The sequence below is a fragment of the Oppia nitens genome, unplaced genomic scaffold (assembly GCF_028296485.1).
Source record: "Oppia nitens isolate AA-2021 unplaced genomic scaffold, nextdenovo-longstitch-racon4-pilon3 scaffold26_pilon_pilon_pilon, whole genome shotgun sequence".
NCBI classification, from domain to species: domain Eukaryota; kingdom Metazoa; phylum Arthropoda; class Arachnida; order Sarcoptiformes; family Oppiidae; genus Oppia; species Oppia nitens.
The window spans coordinates 128,737-153,474 of NW_026533206.1; the positions used below are offsets into that span (position 1 = coordinate 128,737).

Here is a 24,738-nt window from a genome sequence, read left to right on the forward strand (position 1 = left end):
TTTTTTTTTTAAAAATAAATATTATTAAATAATAATAACAAACAAAAAATCTACTCATATATTAATTAATATATTTTATATATATATATATATATATCGATATATATTGATATATACAAACATACATACTATTGTAAGCCAGCTAACATATATCATACTAGATATTAGCAATTTTTGTATAGTTGTATATCTTAATTGATCCATGATTAATAAATTAATTGAATTATATTCAATTGATAATAATAATAATAATAATAGCTAGTTTATCAAATAATTAATTTGTTTGTTATTAATATTATATTTTTATTACTTATTATTAACATTATTATTATAATAATTGTTTTGTTGAATTTGTTTTTATGAATAATATTTGTTTTTATATATATTATATGATTCAGCATATAATTTATAATAAACTTATATTATATATTGTTATTATAATTATTATTATATATATATTTTTTTAGTATATTACAATCGTGTAATTGTATTTGATAGTTAATTACTTAAAGTTAAATTTATTTATTTTTTAAAAAGAATATATACTAACATTTATTTCATATAATTTATAATAATAATAATAATAAATAATAAAACTTTACATTTATTATAGATTAAATAATAGTATTAAATAATTTTTAAATAAACATAAAGTAATATTTATAATTTTTTTTTTAAACTATTTAAATAATTAAATTTTGAAAAACCTCTTGAAACCGAAACTTGAAACTTATAAAACTTATTATTAGTATTATATTTAGTTTCTGCTAATTATTATTATTATTATTATTTTTAGTAAAATATTTGAATCTACCATTTAATAACATAACCACAATAACCAATATACATATTATTATAGACAGTCCAAACATTAGATAGATAAACACCAGGGGATCGGTTTGAACAGTTTGACCGACTACCTGTGCCGATACTATACCGCTCAGTACGCTGACTACGATGACCAGTAGACCAAGAAAATCGGTAACCGGTGTTAACTGTTCCCATAGACCGTATAGATTTGAAGTGACCGAACCGTAGCCAATGCCAAACAATAGGCTACCTGTCCACAGATAGACGGTTTGATTGGCCAGCCATACCAATATACAGGTAACTATTGATATGACTAACAGTGCTAATAGACTCCAATCTAAGTGTATGTATTTGCCTAATAAAATACATATCAATAAACTAAATATTTGACCAATGTTATACAAAGTGGTCATCAATGCACTGGTATGTTGGTCAACTACCTGGCCATTCATAACTACTGGACCATAGTTTTGTATAAATGTCGGATAGTATGCTTGAAATGTTGCATATTGTATAGTTATCAAAAACTGTAGCAATAGGAATAATATGTTTACTATGAAAATTGATCTAGTTGGTATTAATTCATTTTGCAATTGTCTAGATAGATTTTTAAAATATAATTTCAGCATGCTTAATTTATTATTATTATTATTATTAGTATTATTATTATTATTATTACTATTAGTATTATTATTATTAGTATTATTACTATTAGTATTATTATTAGTATTATTATTAGTATTACTATTATTATTATTATCATTATTATTAGTATTATTATTAGTATTATTTTCAGCATTTATTATTGTCAATTGTCTACAATTATATGGTTTAATAATACCAATAATTAATATGAATATACCCATTGCTATACTAATTGATCCAATTATTATATACGGTATATGTGTTTTCAATTTTACGTTTATATTTTGATTTTGATTATTATTATCACCATGTACAGTTTGCCAATTGATATCCGATAGATACAGTTGGGCAACTAGTGGACCGACAATATTGGCCAAATAGTTGGCAACGTATAATATCTGTACATAGGGTGGACAGTTAGCTTCCCAGATATCAATGATCCAGATAACAATCATAATACTGTGACCAGTTTGCAGTACGGTATAGATTATGTAGTCTATGGCAAAACTGGTCAGTGATGGCAAACTAGCCAACAGTCCTATTGTTAGGCCGCGCATCATAAGTATCAGTGCGTAAATCAATTGTTTGTTGAAATAATTTGTTAGTATAATACCTATTATTATTATTGTTGTTGTTGTTGTAAAATAAAATTAAATATAATTATAAAATATTTAATTATTTTTAATTATTATCGTTAACAAAAATAAATAACTTATAATAATAATAATACAATTTTTTTAATTAATATATGTATTATACTAATAAATACTCAAATTAATTATTATCAATTTATTTATTTATTTTTTAATTATTATTAAATTTATTTATTTATTTTTTAATTATTATTAAATTTATTGATTATTTTAACTATAAATTTAATTAATTAATACTTTTATTTAAATTTTTACTTACATATAATGCTCAATAGGCTAGCAGTGGTGGCCATTGACATAATGTTGGACACATAGGAAATGTCCGTCCGATAAATATGTGCCAAATCGGGTAGTAATACACCAAACATTGAATCGGCTGTTTGCTATTTAAATTTTTAAAAAAAATTGTTAAACAAATATATATATATATATATTAAAAAATAAATATTATTAAATAATAATAACAAAAAATCTAGTTATATATACAGTATTATATATATATATATATAAACAAGCATACATACTATTGTAAGCCAGCTAACATATATCATACTAGATATTAGCAATTTTTGTATAGTTGTATATCTTAATTCATCCATGATCAATTAAATTGAATTGTATTTAATTGATAATAATAATAATAATAATACCTAGTTTATCAAATATTTCTATTAATTATTGTAATATTTATAATATTTTTTTTTTAAAATAATTGTTTTGTTGAATTTGTTTTTATAAATAATTACTGTATTTTTTCTATATATGACTCAGCTTATAATTTATAATATTAATTTATATTAAATATTATTAGTATTTTATATATATATATATATTTTTATTATATTAGAGTATTTGATAGCCAATTACTTATACAGTAGTTAAATTTATTAAAAAAAAATAATTATACTAACATTTATTTCATATAATTTATAATAATAATAATAATAATTATATATTTTTTATAAATTAAATAATTTTTAACTAAATATATATAGGAATAGTTAGATTATTTTTGTATTAAAAAAACTATTTAAATAATTAAAGTTTCACAAAAAAACCACAAAAAAATATTTATTTAAAAATTCTAATTAAAATTTATTGACTATAATTTATCAAAAAAAAAATAATAAATAAATAATAAAATTAAATATTTTATATTATAGTTGTATTTAGTTTCTGTTAATTATTAATATTATTATTATTTTTTAGTAAAATATTTGAATCTACCGTTTAATAACATAACCACAATAACCAATATAATGATTACTATACTTAATGCCAACATTAGATAGATTAACACCCGGGGATCGGTTTGGACAGTTTGACCGACTACCTGTGCGGATACTATACCGCTCAGTACGGTCACTACGAGGACAAGTAGACCAAGAAAATCGGTAACCGGTGTCATCTGTTCCCATAGACCGTATAGATCTGAAGTGACCGAACCGTAGCCAATGCCAAACAATAGGCTAACTGTCCATAGATAGATGGTCCGATTGGTTATCCATACCAATATACAGGTAACTACTGATAAGGTTGACAGTGCTAATAGACACCAATCCAATTGTATGTATTTACCTAGGAAAATACATATCAATAGACTTATTATTTGACCAATATTGTATACAGTGGTCATCAGTGCACTGGTATGCTGGTCAACTATCTGGCCATAGTTTTGTATAAATGTCGGATAGTATGATTGAAATGTTGAATATTGTATAGTTATCAGAAACTGTAGCAATAGGAATAATATGTTTACTATGAAAATTGATCTAGTTGGTATTAATTCAGTTTGCAATTGTCTAGATAAATTTGTTAAATATAATTTGAGCACGCTTAATTTATTATTATTGTTATTATTATTATTATTATTAGTATTATTATTATTAGTAGTATTATTATTATTAGTATTATTATTATTAGTAGTATTATTATTATTAGTATTATTATTATTATTATTATTATTAGTATTAGTATTAGTATTAGTATTAGTATTAGTATTAGTATTAGTATTAGTATTATTATTATTATTATTATTATTAGTATTATTATTTATTATTATTATTATTATTATTTTCGGCATTTATAATAATCAATTGTCTACCATGGTATGGTTTAATAATACCAATAATTAATATAAATATACCCATGGCTATAGTAATTGATCCAAATATTATATACGGTATATGTATTTTCAATGATACGCTTATATTTTGATTATTATTATTATTATTATCATCATTGATAGTTTGCCAATTAATATTTGATAGATATTGTTGGGCTACTAGTGGGGCGACAATATTTGCCAAATAGCTGGTAATATAATATATGTGTACATAGGGCGGACAGTTAGCCTCCCAGATATCAATGATCCAGATAACAATCATAATATTGTGACCAGTTTGCAGTACGGTATAGATTATGTAGTCTATGGCAAAACTGGCCAATGATGGCAAACTAGCCAACAGTCCGATTGTTAGGCCGCGCATCATAAGTATCAGTGCGTAAATCAATTGTTTGCTAAAATAATTTATTTAGTATAATACCTATTAATAATGATTAAATATTTTTATTATTTTAATTATTATTATGTTTAGTGATTATTTTGTTAATTATTATTAAATTTATTTATTTATTTATTATTATAAATTTATTGAATTATTATTTTTAAAAATTTAATTAATTAATACTTTATTTTTACTTACATATAATGCTCAATAGGCTAACAGTGTTGGCTATTGACATAATGTTGGACACATAGGGAATGTCCGTCCGATAAATATGTGCCAAATCGGGTAGTAATACACCAAACATTGAATCGGCTGTTTGCTATTTAAATTTAAAAAAAATATATATTTAATAATAATAACAATAAAATCTACTTATATATACATAAATAAACATACATACTATTATAAGCCAGCTAACATATATCATACTAGATATTAACAATTTTTGTATAGTTGTATATCTTAATTGATCCATGATCAATTAAATTAAATTGAATTGATAATAATAATAATTATAATAACAACAATAATTATAATAACAACAATAATAATTATAATTAAAATAATAATAATAACTAGTTTATTCAAACATTTTTATTATTCAATATTATTAATATTTATAATTGTTTTATTGAATTTGCTTTTGTTTATGATTCAGCATATAATTTATAATATTAATTTATATTATTAATACATATTATTAATACTTTATATTTTTTATTATATTATAGTCTTATAATTGTATTTGATAGTTAGTTACTTATAGTTAAATTTGTTTTTAAAAATAAATAAATAATTATACTTATTTCATATAACTTATAATAGCAATAATTATAATAACTTTACATTGTTTTTTAATAAATTAAATAATAGTCAAATAATTTTTAAATAAATATATAGTAATATTTATAAAAAATATATAATAATATAACTAAATTAAAGTTTTAAAAAACACAAAAAAAATATTTATTTAAAAATTCTAATTAAAACATTAGATTATAATTTATTAATATATATATATATATATATATATATATATATATATATATATATATATATATAGAATTAAACTTAATTTTATTACACTAATTAAGCCAAAAAAATTTTTATGTTATTTATTTACATACCTAATTGTAATTAAATTTTTTAAAATAAAAATTATTTACTAATACTAAAAAAATTAATTAATTAATTTTATTTGTTTTTTACACACACCATTTTGTATTTATTATATATACATATAAATAATAATAATAATAATAATAATAATAATAATATTAAAAATATACATATGAAAAATAAAATAAATAATATTATCAAGTTAATTTAGTTAATATATTAATATATATATATATATATTAATATAAAAAATACAGTATGAACCAATTTCTAATTGGTCTAGTGATATTACCAATACTAGTTATAAGCACTGGTATCACTGAGGCCTGGTATCATCATCAACAACAACAACAAGGATTTGATGAACCGGAACACCAATCGCTTGGTCTACATAATCATCAGCACCATTATCATCATCATCGACACGAGCACTACCATTATATTGTAGGGCCAGGCGGGCACCGGCATCATCTTCGTCGACACATGCGTTTAGGTGGTGGTGGTGGTGATGATGGAAGTGGATTTGGTAGGCACAGGCATTACTTTGATAGTGGTGATCGATACAGACATTTAGGTGGTTTGGGTGGTATTGATAATTTTGCTGGCAGACCCAATCATGGTGGTGGTGAGCCCAGGCATCACTTTGGTGGTGGTGGTAGTGAGCCCAGGCATCACTTTGGTGGTGGTGGTGGTGATGGTGAGCCCAGGCATCACTTTGGTGGTGGTGATGGTGAGCTCAGGCATCACTTTGCTAATGGTATTGGTGGTAGTAATCATCATATTAGTGAGGAAGCCCGCCACTACTACCGTTATCGACGACCCCGACCACTACCACCACCACCCAGTTGGCTGTCACCCAGGCATCCAGATTATAATGGCGATGGCGATGATGGTATGTATTGTGAGCACCCGCCAGAAAACTATAAGTTTGCACTGTCCGGCTCAGGGAAATTTAGAGGCAAAATTGATAACGAACTGTTTGCCGACACATGGATCGGTAAACACAACTCCCGATCGAAAGGTGCCGGTCAGTGGGCTGGCGATGCAGCTGCCGAACTTGAACTGATGCCCGGTATGTATGCTTATGTATGCTTATGTATGCTTATGTATGCTTATGGTGTGGGGTGGGGGTGGGGTGAGTAGGGGTTATGTAGTTCTCTGAATCTATGGGGTGAATATTTGATATTATATGTGTTGGGACGGGAGGAGTGGGTGTTATATAATGTTTATAATGTATCCACAAAAAAATGAACAATGATTTCTCATTTAAACCTATCATCAGATCTATCAAATCTATTTCCAACTACACCTCCACCTACACCTCCACCACCACCGCCAACGGAGCCGCCGCCACCGCCACCACCAACACCACCTCAACGGCCTCCACTAGACGAGCCGGGTCTCAAACCGGATGAACGTTGGGGTGTTCCCGATCCTGTCTACGAGGTACCCGACAGTCCACCACCAAAACGACACGATCCCAGTAGTCCCGATAATCCCGATCCGAGTAAACATCACGATATACCCGATCCCAACAGTAAACACGATAACAATCTGGATGATCCAAGTAAACGGGATAATCACGATCCCGTTAAACATGATCCCAGTCGACATGTCTATGATGTTAGTACGCAAAATAGGTTGCCACTGGTGGTGACTCCCGAAAACTATTTGCTAGGTATTCATATATATATATATATATATTTAATTACAAAAACAATTTTAATTTTAATCATCGCCACTAACAGATCCATTTAGCAGACATCATAAGCAGTACCACCAGTCGGATGGTAGTTGCGAACCGGGAGGTGATGATGATAGTGGTCCACCATCACAAGATGGTATAGCCAATTATGGTCTACAGTTTCTGGTTAAGGGAGGTGCCCGGGGTAAATTTAAAAGTGAAACTAAAGGACAGTCGGATAAGGGAGCATCGCTGGACAATGCAATGGATTTTGGCGGTGAATTGGGTGGCGAAACGGGATTTAAGTTTAATTTTTTGGATTAGTATAGCCCCTCCCTTCCTGCCGCCCCCATCCCAAAAAATAATGTTGAATTTTTTTTTATAGAAAAAAATATCTTATCTAATATAATAATAATGTATATTACAGTAGTTATTATTATATTTTTAATAATAATAATATCAAATATTAATATTAATAATAATTTATGTGTTTATTAAATATCTGTATATTTTTTTTAATTATATTATAATAATAATAAAAACTAATATTTAATATAAATTTTAATTACTATGATTTGTATGTTTGTTTGTTTGATTTATTTGTTGCTATTAAATACTGTATATTTTTTATATTAATAAAAAAATTAGATAATTATTATTATTTAAAGTTTTTTTTTGTGAATTTTTATATATATTATGCTATTATAACAGTATTATTAGTTATAATTTGTGTAAAATTTGTTTTTTATGTTTGTAATGTAATTGTAATTAAATAATCATTTTAATTAAAACTTATGGACTAATAATAATAATATATCATTGATTAGATACATGCCTACCATATTGTAAGTAATAGTTGTAATAATAATATAAATAATGTAATTAAAAATAAAATAAAAAATAAATACATTTACAACTAAAATAATAATAATTAAAAATATTATTATTATCTAGAAATTTATAACGGTAATAGATTATTAGTAATTATTATTGAATTATAATTGTTTTATTATATTATAAAATTTTTAAAATTATTTTTTTTTAAATATAGTTATAATATAATAATATAATTATAACAATGTTATCAATACGACTATCCCTACTACTACTACTACTGGCCATACTATGTATAACCTATACGGCMAATGGYCAATACGATGGCGACGATAACARTGATTATAGACAGCGGCCAATACCGCGCTATCGACCCGTTTATCGTCCAATGAAACCGATGGACGAACCRCCCCATCAGCGTCACCCGCGCCGACCAACCCGTAACTCCTATATTGCCGATGATAATGCTAATGATGATGAACCCTACTATCGTCCTCACCGTCATCATCATCATCGGCGACCTAAGCCGCGTGGCCATTACGGTGCCGGTGYTCAGGACCTGAAAAACTATTTCGCAATCAAATTGGGTACGAAAAGTTCGGGTACTACTGCCTGGGATATTGCCGGCGATGGYGACCTGTTTGGCAACAAAATGGCCGGCAAATCCCAGGGTCAGGCCGAGTACGGTGGCGATGCTGGCCTAATGTGGCAGCCGTTTATGGGTGTCTAATATGTCTGTCTAACTGTCTGTTTTTTATGTGTGTGTGTGTTGGGTGTGGGTGTGGGTGTTAGTGGTTCTGGGTATAAGTGCCTTATAAATCACTGTAATTATAAATAATAAATTTTTTTTGTTGAAAAAAATATAAAGATTTAATTTGATTTTTTTTAAAAAATAAAATAATAGTAATTAATTATTTGAAATGTTTATATTTTATTTTTATTTTTCAATAAATACAATAAAAACAACTATTAGTATTATTTTTTAATTATATAAAATRTTATAATATGTTAATTATAAACTGTTTAAATTGATTATATTTAAATATTTATAAAAAAATATAATARTTTAATATACATGTAGATTATGATTTACATTTAACTAAAATAATAAATTTTATATAAAATAATGTTATTTTTAAAAAATATTAATAAAAATTTAATTAAAAAATACAAGTTTTTTTTTAAAATATTTAGCTAAAAAATGTTATTAATATATATAATACAGTATATATTTTTTATAAAAATAATAATTAATTAATTTTGTTTATTTATTATAAAAATCAAATAAATTTTTGTTTGTGTGTGTGTGTGACTATCTCTTAAAACTACCTGTCCTTTAATAAACTATACTAATTTTATATTATTTTTTATGCTTTAGTAGTAGTAGTAGTAGTCTCTAATGATAATGATTGATTGTTGACCATCAATATTACTACCGGTGCTCAAATTGCTCAACTCGGTCACATCCTCTAACCGATCGGGTATGTCCTGGCCTTTAGTTTCGGGTAACATCARGGTTAGGCCAGTGGCTGCCAGTGCCAGTACGGCAAACACTGACATTGATACACCAAAATTATAATGTTCACTCTATATATAAATATAAATATAATATAAATATATAATATATATTATTGTTATATATATATAAATATTATTTTATCTAAAAAAATGATTTATTTACTTTTTTTACAAAAAAAAATCAACAACAAAAAATATTAGCATGCTAAATTATACCTCTGTATATATATATATATAWATATATATATAATAACATTAATAAATTAATTTAGTTCAATCAACTTTAGATATTTTTTTAAAACAAATATATTATATATAAAAGTATATATTAATTTTTAAATTTTAACAAAATAATAAGCATGCTTAAAATTTAAATTGTCTATATTATYATAGTATTTTTTKAGGGGGGGGGGTKGTGGGTGACTTAATTATAATTTATATATATATATATACTACAGGGGTATAATTTAGCATGCTAATATTTTTGTTGTTGAAYATTTWTTTTTATAAAAAAAGTAAATAAATCAATTATTTTTAAAACAATTATTTCTAATATATCAATATATATATACCATCTCTTTGACATACGGTGCCAGTATTGACCCTAATCGGGCAGCTATACTACAGCTACCGATACCCGTATGGCGTAGGACTGTCGGAAATATTTCCCCTGAATGTATATATACGGCATTGAATGAACTAAATATCAATAGTTTGCCAATCATTGAGGCCAGTAGTCTAATAGTTTGATGGTTACTACTACTACCGGTGTCCATCATCATCGACATAACAATAACCAAATAGGATAGCCCGGCACCGAGCATAGTACCGACGGTAAACCATTTGCGTCCGACTAGTTTCAGGCCAACAATATTCAACAGTATTGATGGTATTTCGACAGCACCGGCAGCTGCAAAATTCCAATAGAAATTGCCGCCAATTTGCTGGACATTCAGGGCCAGGCCRTGATAGATAAATGCATTGACCATAAATGTAAACCAAAATATCAGGGTATAGGTGCGCAACACTGGTACGGTTAGCAGGTCAAGTATTGTACCATGTTGTTGTTGTTTTGTTGTTGTTGATGATGATGATGACTGTCCTATTTGTTGATCCTGTTTTAATTAAAATAATTTATATAATAATAATAATAATAATAATAATAATATATAAACTTTATCAAGTATATTTTTCTGAAAATAATTTATATAATAATAATAATAATAATATATAAACTTTATCAAGTATATTTTTCTGAAAATAATTTATATAATAATAATWATAATATATAAATTTTATCAAGTATATTTTTCTAAAAAATAATATTTTAATAGTTATAGTAATAATTTTGCGAAAACTTTTTATATTTTATATATAATTTTAATGTATTATATTTTTTTAAAATAGTTTATTATAATATATATTATAAACTGTATCTATTAAATATATAGCTACATTGCAATTATTTATATGAAAATAAATGTTTTTAATTATAGGATCATTGCACATAAGCCACACATTTTTTTATAAATATTTTAATTATTATTTTTAAAATAAAAATATTCAATTTAAAAAATATAGATTGCAAAATTTTGTTTKTTGTTGTATATCATTAAATCATAATTATAATACAGTTATACAGTACTTGTAATATTTAAATGTTAATAATAATAATTATTTTTTTGGCAAACATTAAAAACTGTWATTTATAATTAGATWGATAGTTAATTAATTATATTAATTATAAATAAGTTAATTAATAGTTAAGCTATTGATTGAAAACTATTATTTATAGTTTATAATGTGATTGTTATCAGATTAATATACATAGATTATAAATTAATCTATAATTAATTAAAAAAGTATTTTTTAATAAAATTTAAATTTTATTATTTTTAATAAGTAATAATTTGAATATAGTACTAAAATATTAATTTTTTGAGTTACCTTGGTAGTAGTAGTAGTATCAATTTGTTGCAGCTCATTTAGTTTATCATAGATAATTTGCTGATCAATTGGTCGGCCATTTAATTTGGCTGCACCAGCCAGTACTAACTGAGCCCGATCAAATTGGTTTTTCGATAGTAGCCACCTGGGCGATTCAGRTATCGACCATAACCACCCGRACATGTAGACAGCAGCCAATAGGGTAGGTATGGCCTGTAGGTACTGGTAGTTTTTCAATAGATAAGCGCAACCGGGTAGAGCTATATAGCCTAGAATCCAACCGAAACTTGTCGACATAACTACATCGCTACGATATTTTGTGCCAACCTATATATATATATATATTAAAAATTAATTATAAATCTAACCATACACTGTACATACCGTTTCCAATAGCATCAGATACAGGCAAACACCGCGTCCACTATCGCCCAGACCTATAATAAATCGACTGACAATATACTGGCCGATTGTYGGGGAAAATATTAGGGATAGTCCGCCAAGGATTTCCACTGTCATGGCCAGTATGAGTACTGGGCGTCTACCGAACCGATCGGACAGGTAGCCGAGTACCAGGCCATTGACTACATAGCCAAACTGATAGGCCGATTGGGACAGTGATCCAAGCCATGACCGATCGCATACTAGATTAAACTATTAGATTGTTTTTATGTGTATATRTATATATATATATTATTTTTGTAGTTTAAAAAAATTAGCTAGCTACTATTATTATTATTATTATAGATATATTATAATAATAATGTTAATAATGTTTATATAAATTGTATAAATATTGTGTTTATAAACAATTACAAAAAATTATTAAAAATTATTTTTTTTAATAAAAATTATATAAATATTTTTATATAATTACATTTGATATAATTGTTTTACCAAAATCACCAGTGTCATATTGCCAATGTTGACAATTGTTAGGATTAGCGCACGCATCTATTAACTTGTCAATTGTATTATTATTATTATTAGCCTGGTAATATATTTTTAATAAAAAAATAAATAATGGTATATTAGTTGTTTAAAAATTAATTAATTAAATAATAAATTTAATTAAATACTAATGTAAATATACAGTATTTATATATATATATATATAGATTTTGATTAAATATATAAAATAATAATTTAAATTTAAAAATGTTTTTATATTACAGATTTTTTAAAAATAGAAATATAACATTTTATAATTTTTTTTAATAAAAAATCATATAATATTATAATAAGTTTAGATACAAAACAAAAATTATAAAACTAAAAACTAAAAATAAGTTTTCAATAAAAAAAATAATAATAAATTTAATTTATTACAATACCTTATTATTATTATTATTAGCAATAAATGTTGTATTATTGTTATTATAATTATTAACAAAATTATTATTATTATTATAAATACTGTTATTAATATTATTGTTTGTATAATTAAGGCACCGGTAGTCAATTTTAGGCGCATGAAAGGTAATACCTAAATTATTAAATGGTGATAATGTATATAATGCAAAATAAAATGCAGCAATGTTAAATTGAAATCGACCAAACGGTCCAATAATATCGGATACATGTTTAACACTCATRATTAAAATTTWWAAAAACAAAAATTTTTGTTGAAAAACAAAATTAAAATAATTATTAGTATTATTATTAAAGTATTATTGAAGTATATTTCTAGTTTACTAGAAATAAAATTTATATAATAATAATAATAATAATAATTAAATCTAATTAAAACACAAAATTTAAATTATATACTTATATATATATATATATATATATATATATATATATATATACTAATTGTTTTTTTTATAAAAAAAAGTTATTAAATAAATTTATAATATTATTAATAATTTAATTTAATTTTTTTGATTAGCTAGTTGTTTTTTTTGTCAAAAATATTTTACTATATATAAAAAAGCTATAAATACACATAGTAGTCAATTATAATATTAGTATTAATAATAATAATAATAATAATAATAATAATAAAATCATACTATAGTATATACTGTAGTAATCAATAATTATAGATATAATTTACTGGTTATTTTACCAGTAAATTATTATTATTATTATTATTATTATTACATATACAGTGCACTCATATAACATTGATTTTAAATATTGATTAAATATAACTACTGTATAAATAACTAGTGTTTATCTATATATATATATACTGTATATATAAATATTATAACAAAAATTTTGTAGTTTTTTTTATTTGTTGAAAACAACAAAATTTTCTGTACATATTAGCAATTATTTATAGCAGTGATAAAAATAATTTAATTAAAAATTGATAATAAAAAAAACATCACTGGTTGCTGACCTTATCATATAAATCAAGTTTTTTTTATTTATTTAATTTATATATGTATATAATATATAAATTAAATATATATATATATAATTAATGTGCAAAACATGTTATCTAAATCAATAACAAAATTTTTGTACAGTAGTTATATATTTATAATGTGTGATAAAAATAAATATTAAATAATTGGAAACATTTTTTTTAATTTTATTTTTGGTGACAATAATTATTTATATACACATACTGTATATAAATTTACAGATATTTTATAAATAATTTTTTGTTAAATTACAGTATTGAAATATTAAAAATATATTAAGTATTAAAAATATATTAATTATTAAAAATATATTAATTATTAAAAATATATTAATTATTAAATATATATTAATTATTAATTATTAAAAATATAAAATTTAACTATTTAATAATAATAACTATTATTATTAATTTTAATAAAAATATATTTTATTATTATATATGTATACACTGTAATAAAATTATTTAAAAGATATTATTTAAAAAAATAATAATATTTAATTATTAGTAAAAGTGATGACTAATCTATAATACATTTACAAAATAAAATAACATTAAATACAACGCAAATTACTAATTGAAAAAATCACATATTTTTTAAGATTATAAAAAAATTATTAAAATATATTAGTAGTTAAACAAACAAAAAATAAATAAATAATATTAAAACTATTTAATATTTTTTATAAGTCATTTGTTTGTTTGTTTGATTAAAAAATAATAATAATAATGTTTTTAATAAATTTTATTAAAAATTTAATAAATTTATTCAAACAAATATACTATTTATTTATAATAATATTTATAAAAAGATTATCGTTTAGTAGTTTGCATAAAATTGACAAAATATTTGAACCAATCAATAGGGAATATCAACGGGAACTGGAGTTTGCCATGACTTACCAGCACCGGGACGATGATCGTATACTGGTGTCGTATCCCCGGTCAGGTAGCCATTGGGTTACCTATATTGTACAGTTGATACTAACCGATGGTAGACTAACGGATCCGATACGTGTTGAAGATTATACTCTGGAAACTAGGGGCCGGCAGGCAMTSGATATGATACCTAAGCTGCTATTGGCTAACAATAGTAGTAGTAGTAGTAGTAGTAGTAGTAGTAGTGCCGATAYCAGTCCCGTCACTACTAATAATATACGTTATTTTAAGACACACCTCAAACGCCAACTGTTACCTATCGGCCGGCGGGCCCGGTATTTGCTACTAGTGCGCAATCCACTGGATGTTTCACTATCGGAATATCGGCTAAATTGTTATCACTGTCCTGAAGTACGGCTAGACTACCGTACCTATTGGTTGCTGGCCAATCGCCTAAGTCCTCAGCAGGTTATGGGCAATCATTGGCAACATTTAGCCGACTATTGGTCGCTCAGGGAGTCGTCGTCGGCCGCCAATAATGTTCAGGTACTGGTCTATGAAGAAATGAAACGTCGGCCAAGAGATGCCATCCGATTGATTGCCCGCTTTCTCGGTGGCCAACAATCGGTCGATAGACTCGATAGACTGGTCACAGATAATAGTACCGGTGCTGTGAAAGAGGAGACACTACTCGATCGTATTGAACGATTGTCGTCGATGGCCGAGATGTCCAAACTGTATGGCCAGACAGCGGGCGATCAGTGGCGACTGAGTTTGGGATCCAGTGTCGACAAAACTAAATGTATGACTCCCGATGATTGTCTGAATATTGTTGAGACAATGCGTAAGGAATGGGTTAATACAGGTGGACTCCAGTATCTATGGGAACAGGAGATGATGTCAATGTAGATGATTAGACACTATTGAATAGTTTTTTTTAAATAAAATATTTTTTAATACAGTATTTAAGTTAAAAAAAATTTTATTTATTATATTTGTATTTAAAAAAAAATCTATTAATTAAAATAAAGTATTATCTATTCTATTGTTTTATTATATAAAATATTAATTTTATGTGTGTGTGTGTGTGTGTGTGTGTGTGTGTGTGTGTATTATTTATCCAAATAAAATAAAATAGATATTTATTTAAAAATATTATTATTATTAAAATATTATTATTATTAAAATATTATTATTATTATTTAAATATTATTATTATTATTAAAATATTATTATTATTATTTAAATTATTATTATTATTAAAWTATTATTATTATTAAAATTATTATTATTATTAWAATATTATTATTATTAAAAAATATTATKATTATYATTATTWAAATATTATTAAATACTAAATRATAATTTCTACAATATTATTGATAAAATATAATATACAWTGTATTTAAATTACAATATATATATATATATATTGAGTCGACTATAGCATAGCGAGCGGTGGTCAACTCAAATATCGGGGAATCGGCGGTAAAGTAATTATCGAAAAAACACGTGTTTAGCAAAAAACGATTTTTATTATTCAAATTATACGACTGTTCGCATACTAGTCTCAGCGCATACTGAGTGCTGTATATCAGCTACAGGTGCTGTTAAGCGCATTGCGCACCTGTGGGCGCCATTGTTGACATGTAGTGGCGCATAGCGACACACTCGCCACCGGACAGGACCGGCGATACGGGATATATCCAAACTCATCGGCAGTGGTAGACATCGGTGTTTTCGTGAAATTGTTGTCGTTTTCCTTGTATTTTCCGTTATCTCGAATCACGCGAATAATGTCAATATTAGGGACGGCTATCGGTTCACGTGTCTTGTTTTGGATGTTACCGTCGGGTTTATCGATGTATACGCAATCTTTTCGTAAGTTATACAGTAATAAGTTCGACGAATGCGATACCAAAGTTTTAACGATTGTCCCGTCTTTCACGTCTAGTTGGTCTATACGGTAGGTTTCGGGTCCGATTTGGTCAGATATACGGCACGGGCCGACGTAATAAGGCGTCAATTTATTACGCGACGGGTGATTGTCGGGTAAACGGTACTTAACGATATCATTAACGCGTAGATCCGATTGTTTATGTCTTTCATCGTGTCTTTCTTTTCGTAGATCTTGAGAACGTCTCGACCGTTCGGTACCTAGTCTTCGGGCTTCTTCTAGTCCAACTATCGGGACGGCGTGTCCATCGGCAACGATTCCAAAATGTAGATATCTCGGCGGGTATCCCGTTATACCATGAATTTGATCGTTATATGCGATCAATACATCGGCCAATACTGTTGACCAACGGACAGTCGGCCGATCGATTAACGCCATCCGCATACCCTTAGCGATCGCATCGTTGGTTTTTTCGACCATACCGTTTCCTTGCGGATGATAGGGAGGCGTGAGGAGGTGCCGAACCCCACGTTCGTGTAGATAATTACGAAAACGTTTGGCCGTAAATGACGAACCATTATCGCTTAATATTGCCTTCGGTCGACCAACGCTATCGAACAGTCGACTTATTAGATTAATGGCTGCTTCGGTCGAATTGCGTTTAACAGCCGCAGCCCAAGTATATCGCGAATGGTTATCGACCAAAACGATTATATACTGAGCGGCGGTATTTCTGGCAGCGGAACCGATTACGATCGTGTCTAACTACCAGAGCTGATTCGGTTTGTCGGGTGTCGGTATAGGACGACTAGTACCGTGTGTTGTCTCGTTTGGCGGCTTAACCAACTGGCACGGGTGACAACTGCGGACATACGCGGCGACATCGGAACCTATCGTCGGCCACCAATGTTTAGACGATATCGCTTTCAAGGTTTTAGCGATTCCCGGATGATTTAAACCATCGTGAAACTCGATTAAGACATCGTTAACCATCGAGGAGGGGACGACCAGTTTGGTGACACCACGATAGGTAACGTTTACGAGACCATCGATTATTTTCGGTTTACGAATATTATACGCTTTTATCTCGTGTTGTTTAGCGGCGAATCGGTCCAATTCGATGGTCATCACTATGGGATTTCGGGAGAACGCGTCAGCGGCCAGATTTTCTTTGCCCGGTCGATGATGAACGTTATAGTTATATACGCCCAGTCGTACTGACCACCGGAACAAACGGCTCGATGGGTTGGCCACACCAAACAGCCACTTTAAGGCCGCGCAATCGGAATATATATCGAAATGAACGCCATCTAAATATATGTTGAAATGTTCGACCGATCGGACAACGGCCAGGCATTCCAATTCGGCGGAAGAGTATCGGGTTTCGGCGTCATTCAACTTATGTGACCAATACGCTATCGGTTTTACAGTACCATCGGTTTCACGCTGTGATAGTACGGCTCCTAAACCAACAGTTGAACCGTCCGTCTGTAGAATCATCGATAACTTCGGATCATATATACGGAGTACCGGTGCAGCGCAAAGCGCATCTTTAAGCCCATCAAAGGCGCGTTGCTGTAGGTCAGTCCAACCAAACGGAACGTCTTTTCTGGTCAAATCGGTGAGTGGTTTGGCTATCTTAGAGAAACCTTCGACAAACTGACGATAAAAATTCACGAGTCCTACGAATTCTTGTATTTGTTTCGTTGACTTCGGTGTAGGGAACTCACGGACAGCCTTTACTTTCTTAGGCGACGGCTGCACACTAGCAGCGGAAACTAGGTGTCCCAGGAATTCGACAGATTCGGCAAAAAATCGACATTTTTCTCGACGATTCGAATTCCTTCGTTGACTAATCTTTCGAAGACTTTTCGGAGCAGATGGCGATGACTTTCCTTATCGCGGGAGTGGACTAGAATGTCGTCCAGATAACACTCGACACCATTGCCGACCAATTCGTTAAGTATTTTACGTATCTCTCGTTGAAACACCGAACATGCGTTGGTAAGTCCCATCGCGAGAACTGTCCATTCGAATTGGCCGTACGGGGTCACAAAGGCGGTCACTTCCATTGATTCTTCGGCAATCGGTATTTGCCAGTAGCCGTGCGCTACATCTAAGGTGGTGAATACCGTTGATCCGGACAATTTGTCGATCAAATCACGTATTATCGGTAGTGGTGTGCGTTCACTGACGGTTTGAGCGTTGACTTTTCGATAATCAATTACACTTCGATAGCTACCGTCTTTTTTACCAATCAGGAATAGTGGTGATGCCCAGGGAGAACGCGATGGTCGGATGAGCCCTTTGGCTAACAGACCGTCTGTCTCCTTTCTCATCAGCTTTTCCCGTTCGGCAGATACTCGGAAATGGCGTTGAACTATAGGAACGGCATCGGCTTTCAATCGTATGACGTGTTTAACGTTCCAAACGCGACCGACATCCTTGTCGTGTCGAGCAAAAACATCGTAATCATTGAGCAACGGATCCGTCGGTTCTTCAACAGCACCAACTACGGTCATCAAAGCCATCGATACTTCTTTAATGACTTTGATAGCATAACTGTCGACCTTTCGTTGATCTTTTAATCGCACTTTCGTCTCCATATCGGCGATATCGATGCCAACGATAGCATCATACGAGATGTCGTCCATCACTTGCATAGACACTCTTTCCGTTCGACCGTCAAGAGTGATGTCGACACGGACCTCACCGAGTGTTGTCTTGAAACCGGCCACCGTTTTCACTTTAATACCTCTACCGTCGGGCCGTAATCGCAAATTATCGGAAATTTTCTTTGAAAGGACCGTCAATTCCGAGCCGTGGTCCATAAACGCATTCACCTGTTTATCGTTTATCCACACACCGTAATATCGATTGTCATTAACTACTATAGCGTTAACAGCCGGTGTTGAAGCAGTTCCAGATACGGGTCGAGGAGTAGACGGTTGTCTAGTGTCTGGACGGTGGCAGAGGCGCATTCAGTGGTATTCGGTGGCTCCAAATCGCTTACATCGAGGACACGGAAGATTAGGTTTGTCTCCACCGTTTCGTTTGTTCTTCCAATCGAATCTGTTTCCCTTTTCGACGCTGTCTTCCATCGCATGGACTCCGGGATATCGAAGTCTTTTTCGTGTTTCTTCAATCGCTACGGCGATCCCAAACCAATCTTCGGGAGTCTTCGGCTTCTGGGCAGCCAGATGTGGTTTGTACCAGTTGGGCATACCCTTCGTGAGTAGCCCGACTGCTTGTTTGTCCGTAGCTTCGGCTTCATCCAGAAGTCGACGCATATCCGTATAATATGACAATACGCTTTCGTTTCCTCGGAGTCGACGGTCAGATGCTTCTACAATCCCGTGGCCTACCATACGACCGAAACGGGCGATCATCTTTGTTCTACACGCGTCCCACGTGATGTCTGGTCGTTTACGGGCGACCTCGCGGCAGTACCAACTGTATGCCTCGCCGGTTACGTGTTTAGCCAACGACGTAAGTTTCTCACTATCTGTATAATCGTAAACTAACGAATTGAATCCGTCGATCCATTCGTCTATCGGTACTATCGATTTATCGCCATTAAAAGATTCACACATTTTCGAAGATGTCTTAGCGAAATGTGGCGCATATTGTTGCTTATCGACACGTTTTTCGGTAATTTCTAAACGATTCTTCGCAGTTGTATTCGCATTCACCAACCGTCTGGCGTCGCGTCCATCTTGAATTGCTTGTTCGCGGGCTGCCGCAGCGGCGCGGGCAGCGGTAGTCAATGTGGCCATTCGTTCGGCCAACTCATTGAGATCCATGTCGGCGGATATACCTTGAGTTATCGCTTCGATATCATCGGCTAATGTCGTTATGGCTTCTGCATTATCTTCGGGAATATCTTCGGTAATATCTTCGGCGTCGGTGGGCGGCAGGGTTGCCCTATAAGTATTACCGGATCGGAGAGACATATCGGTACCTTCTTCGGTCTTTTCGCTTCTTAATAAGCTCTTGAAATCGTCGCAAATGTCGGTTAAAAAAAAGTCGTTAAAATAAAGGCGTCTAATAAACCGTTGAATTTTTCATTCAAACGATTAGTCGTAAAAGCGTTTAAAACGGGTTATAAAATCGGTGAATTTTAGCGTAAATTCGATCTCGGCGACTGCGCCAATTGAGATGACTATAGCATAGCGAGCGGTGGTCAACTCAAATATCGGGGAATCGGCGGTAAAGTAATTATCGAAAAAACACGTGTTTAGCAAAAAACGATTTTTATTATTCAAATTATACGACTGTTCGCATACTAGTCTCAGCGCATACTGAGTGCTGTATATCAGCTACAGGTGCTGTTAAGCGCATTGCGCACCTGTGGGCGCCATTGTTGACATGTAGTGGCGCATAGCGACACAATATATATATTCAATATATAGATAAATTAACTAAAATAAAAACTGTTATACAATCTATGATAACTATTAAATTAAAAGTTTCTAAAAATTAATATATATTATTGTTAACAAAAAAATAAGCCAACTAATATTTAAARGCAAAAATAATTATTTCAATATCATTTCAAAAGTAAAAATCAAATAATAAATAATAAATAATAKACTTTAATATRAAAATTTAATAATAAATATAAAAMAGTATTTTATTTTATTGCTTAGACAAAATGAAATTATTAATAAAATATAAATATTTATTATTAATATTTTTATATATTTGTATATTTATCAGTGTAAGTTTTAAACTTTTAATTTGTTTGTTTATTTATTTAATTATTTTAATATACATTTTTATATTAAAATAAACTCACATATTTTATTAATATATAAAAAAAACTAAKTTAAAACTTTTTATATTATTTTTTAAAAATTTAATTAATTAATAAATTAGCTAAWATATATTTWAAAAATATTTTTTTATAGCAATTAATAACTAGAATAATTGGCATTACCTTGCTAGATTTGGCATCAATCTATCAAACTGATCTAGCTGGTCTATCCAATGTACTAACCGTATGTACATCTACTGGCATATTATCATTTTTATGTATGATTTATTAGATAGTTTTAATTGAATTAATTAATTAACTATTAATTAGTATTATTGTTAAAATATTATATTTTATAATTTTTTAAAAATTTAATTGTATTATTTTATTTTATTTTTTTTTCATCACTCATTCAGTCAACCTATTATGTCGGCTAATAAACAAACAGCTCGTCTACACTGTTATGTTGCTAATAATAGGCATTGGGGTAACACTGATACCACGATTGCCCCGATTAGGCTATTTGTATGCCGACCTGATTGTCTACAATCTGGTTTCCGGTAGTATATTGTTTGTTGAGGACGTATGGATAGTTGAAATGTGGTCGGATAGGTGCGGCCCGTTTATACAGGCCGGTCGTATGATGGCCAGTCTAGGGTCGATTGTCGGACCATTGATGGTACAACCGTATTTGGGTAGTATGGTTAAAAATCATGATGATGATGATGATGTTGGTCACACTATATTGGACATACCCTATCTGATAATTGGTTTGATGAACGTAGTATGCGGTTTAATAATGGGCATGGTATTTTTATGGAAACCTTATGTACCTAGATCAATTAGTCACCCAGATAATATCAATTCAACTAATAATAATAATCTAAATATTACTATCAGACTAACAAAATTGGAAAAAATGCGTTTATATTGTAACGGTTTGCCCGAACAGATACGATCAGATTTGGCCCCAAACCGTCAAAAATGTTGTCTAATATTTCTGGCGATAGCCCTGTTTGCCGAAACACTATCGCTAGAAATACAACAAATTACTTATTTTCCTACATTTGCCCAATCAGTTGGCCTAACCAACCATACGATTAGTCAATCCCAGTCGGCATTTATGATTACCTCAATGTCAATAGGACAGGCCGTTAGTCAACTATCTTGTATAGTGTTTATCAGGTATGTCAGTCCCAGTCTAATATTGTTTACTAGTTTGGGGCTAATGTTTCTGTCGATACTACTGCTAGTATTTGTCAATCAATTACAACTAACTGCTTGTTTGTATGCCTCCTGTGTACTGTTCGGTGCCGGCTTCGGGCCATTGTTTCCCAGTCTGTATACACTACTCGAACGTATAGTACCCGTAACCGACACTATAGGTGCCCTAATTATTGTAGCGTACAGTTTGCTAAACACTATACTAACTCAGCTAACCGGCCGCTATCTACAGGACAATCCAATGGTATTTGTTTATCTGAATTTGGGATTCATATCGGCATCACTAATAACTATGACCCTGATACAATTTTTGATTTATAAATTTAAACTATATTAAACTATAATTATTGATAATAAATTATGTAGCCTATTTATTATTATTTTTTAAATAATAGATAGTGTATTTTTTGAGTAATTGTAAATTGCACTAATTGCAATTAAATATTTGATTAAAAAATAAAATAATTTTTTAAAATTTACTCAAAATTCAAAACATTTTTTTAAAAAAAATAGTTTTTATTATTCTAAGTATTTACTTATTAGCTTTTATTTAAAGCAATTTTTATGTTTGTTTATAAATATAAGTATAACCTTTGTATTAAATTATTTATTTCAAGTTTCAATATTGAATTTAACAATAAGTTTATTACTTATTTTTTTATATAAAAAAAATTATATTATATAATCTCTAATACATATATATATATATATATGTATAAAATAAATAACAAATAAAAAATGCAAATAAAAATATTGCTATATCATTTAAGGCAAGTCAAATAATTTACAAAATAATTTATATACATAATATTACACGTTTAACTATTGTTTTTTATAAAATAAAAGTACAATTAAAATAAACATTGTTAATTATATAATATTTTTTTATTAAAAATATTATATATATATAATAATAATAATTTTTGTTTAGATAACTATGATATCAATATTCAAATATAAATATTTATTGTCAATATTTCTATACATTTGTATATTTATTAGTGTAAGTTTTTATATTAAGTATTAATTTTTATTTTATTTTTATAAAATTTAATATTTTATCAAAACAATTTGTTGTTATAAATATAAATTATATTTAATTATAAGTTAAAAATATTTTTTAGAAATAAATTTAATATAAATCTAATACTAATTCAATATATAAAATATTATAAAGTTAATTATTTTATTTATTTATTATTTTTAATTAATATTTTAAAAATTTAAATTATTTATTTATTTATTTTATTCAATAAATTTTTCTTAAAAAAATAGTTATAAAATAATAGTTAATAATTTTTCTATATAATTGCAGCAATTAATAACTAGAATATTTGATATTACCTTGGTTGATTTGGCATCAATCTATCAAACTGATCTAGCTGGTCTATCCAATGTACTTTCTACTAGTAAATCAATTGGGGCATTATCATTTTTATGTATGCAATTTTGACAAATAAATACATATTTTATTATGATAAAATTATTTATTTATATTTTTATAAATATTGAAATATTATTTTTTTTACAAAAATTTAATTAAATTAACATAAATTTTTTTCTCTACACAATATAGTCAACATATTATGTCGCCTAATAAACAAACAGTTAGTATTGGCTGTTATGTTGCTATTGTTGGGCCTAACTATAGCACTAATACCACGATTGCCCCAATTAGGCTATTTGTATGCCGACCTGATTGTCTATACACTGATTACCGGTAGTATTATGTTTGTTGCGGACGTATGGATAGTTGAAATGTGGTCGGACAGGTGCGGTCCATATATACAGGCCGGTCGTATGATGGAAAGTCTAGCTGGTCTAGTCGGTCCATTGATGGTACAACCGTATTTGGGTAGTGATGATGGTCATACTATATTGTTGG

General features: G+C 28.8%; 3 protein-coding genes across 3 annotated transcripts; 2 read left to right on the forward strand and 1 right to left on the reverse strand.

Annotated features, from left to right (window-relative positions):
• Nucleotides 1–5,987: 5,987 nt before the first annotated feature.
• LOC128954243 (post-transcriptional regulator MKT1L-like) lies at nucleotides 5,988–7,819 on the forward strand. Its single transcript, XM_054299819.1, has 3 exons — nucleotides 5,988–6,809; nucleotides 7,020–7,415; nucleotides 7,486–7,819. The coding sequence occupies exons 1-3, from the start codon at nucleotides 5,996–5,998 to the stop codon at nucleotides 7,743–7,745; spliced, it is 1,470 nt and encodes a 489-aa protein (XP_054155794.1). The 5' UTR covers nucleotides 5,988–5,995; the 3' UTR covers nucleotides 7,746–7,819.
• Nucleotides 7,820–9,629: 1,810 nt separating this feature from the next.
• Nucleotides 9,630–12,264, reverse strand: LOC128954308 (organic cation transporter protein-like). Its single transcript, XM_054299887.1, has 4 exons — nucleotides 12,105–12,264; nucleotides 11,721–12,047; nucleotides 10,346–10,888; nucleotides 9,630–9,842 (listed from the first exon to the last, which is right to left on the reverse strand). The coding sequence occupies exons 1-4, from the start codon at nucleotides 12,237–12,239 to the stop codon at nucleotides 9,630–9,632; spliced, it is 1,218 nt and encodes a 405-aa protein (XP_054155862.1). The 5' UTR covers nucleotides 12,240–12,264.
• A 2,671-nt stretch (nucleotides 12,265–14,935) lies between these two features.
• Nucleotides 14,936–15,885, forward strand: LOC128954309 (sulfotransferase 1B1-like). Its single transcript, XM_054299888.1, has one exon. The coding sequence runs from the start codon at nucleotides 14,992–14,994 to the stop codon at nucleotides 15,883–15,885; it is 894 nt and encodes a 297-aa protein (XP_054155863.1). The 5' UTR covers nucleotides 14,936–14,991.
• Nucleotides 15,886–24,738: the final 8,853 nt, after the last annotated feature.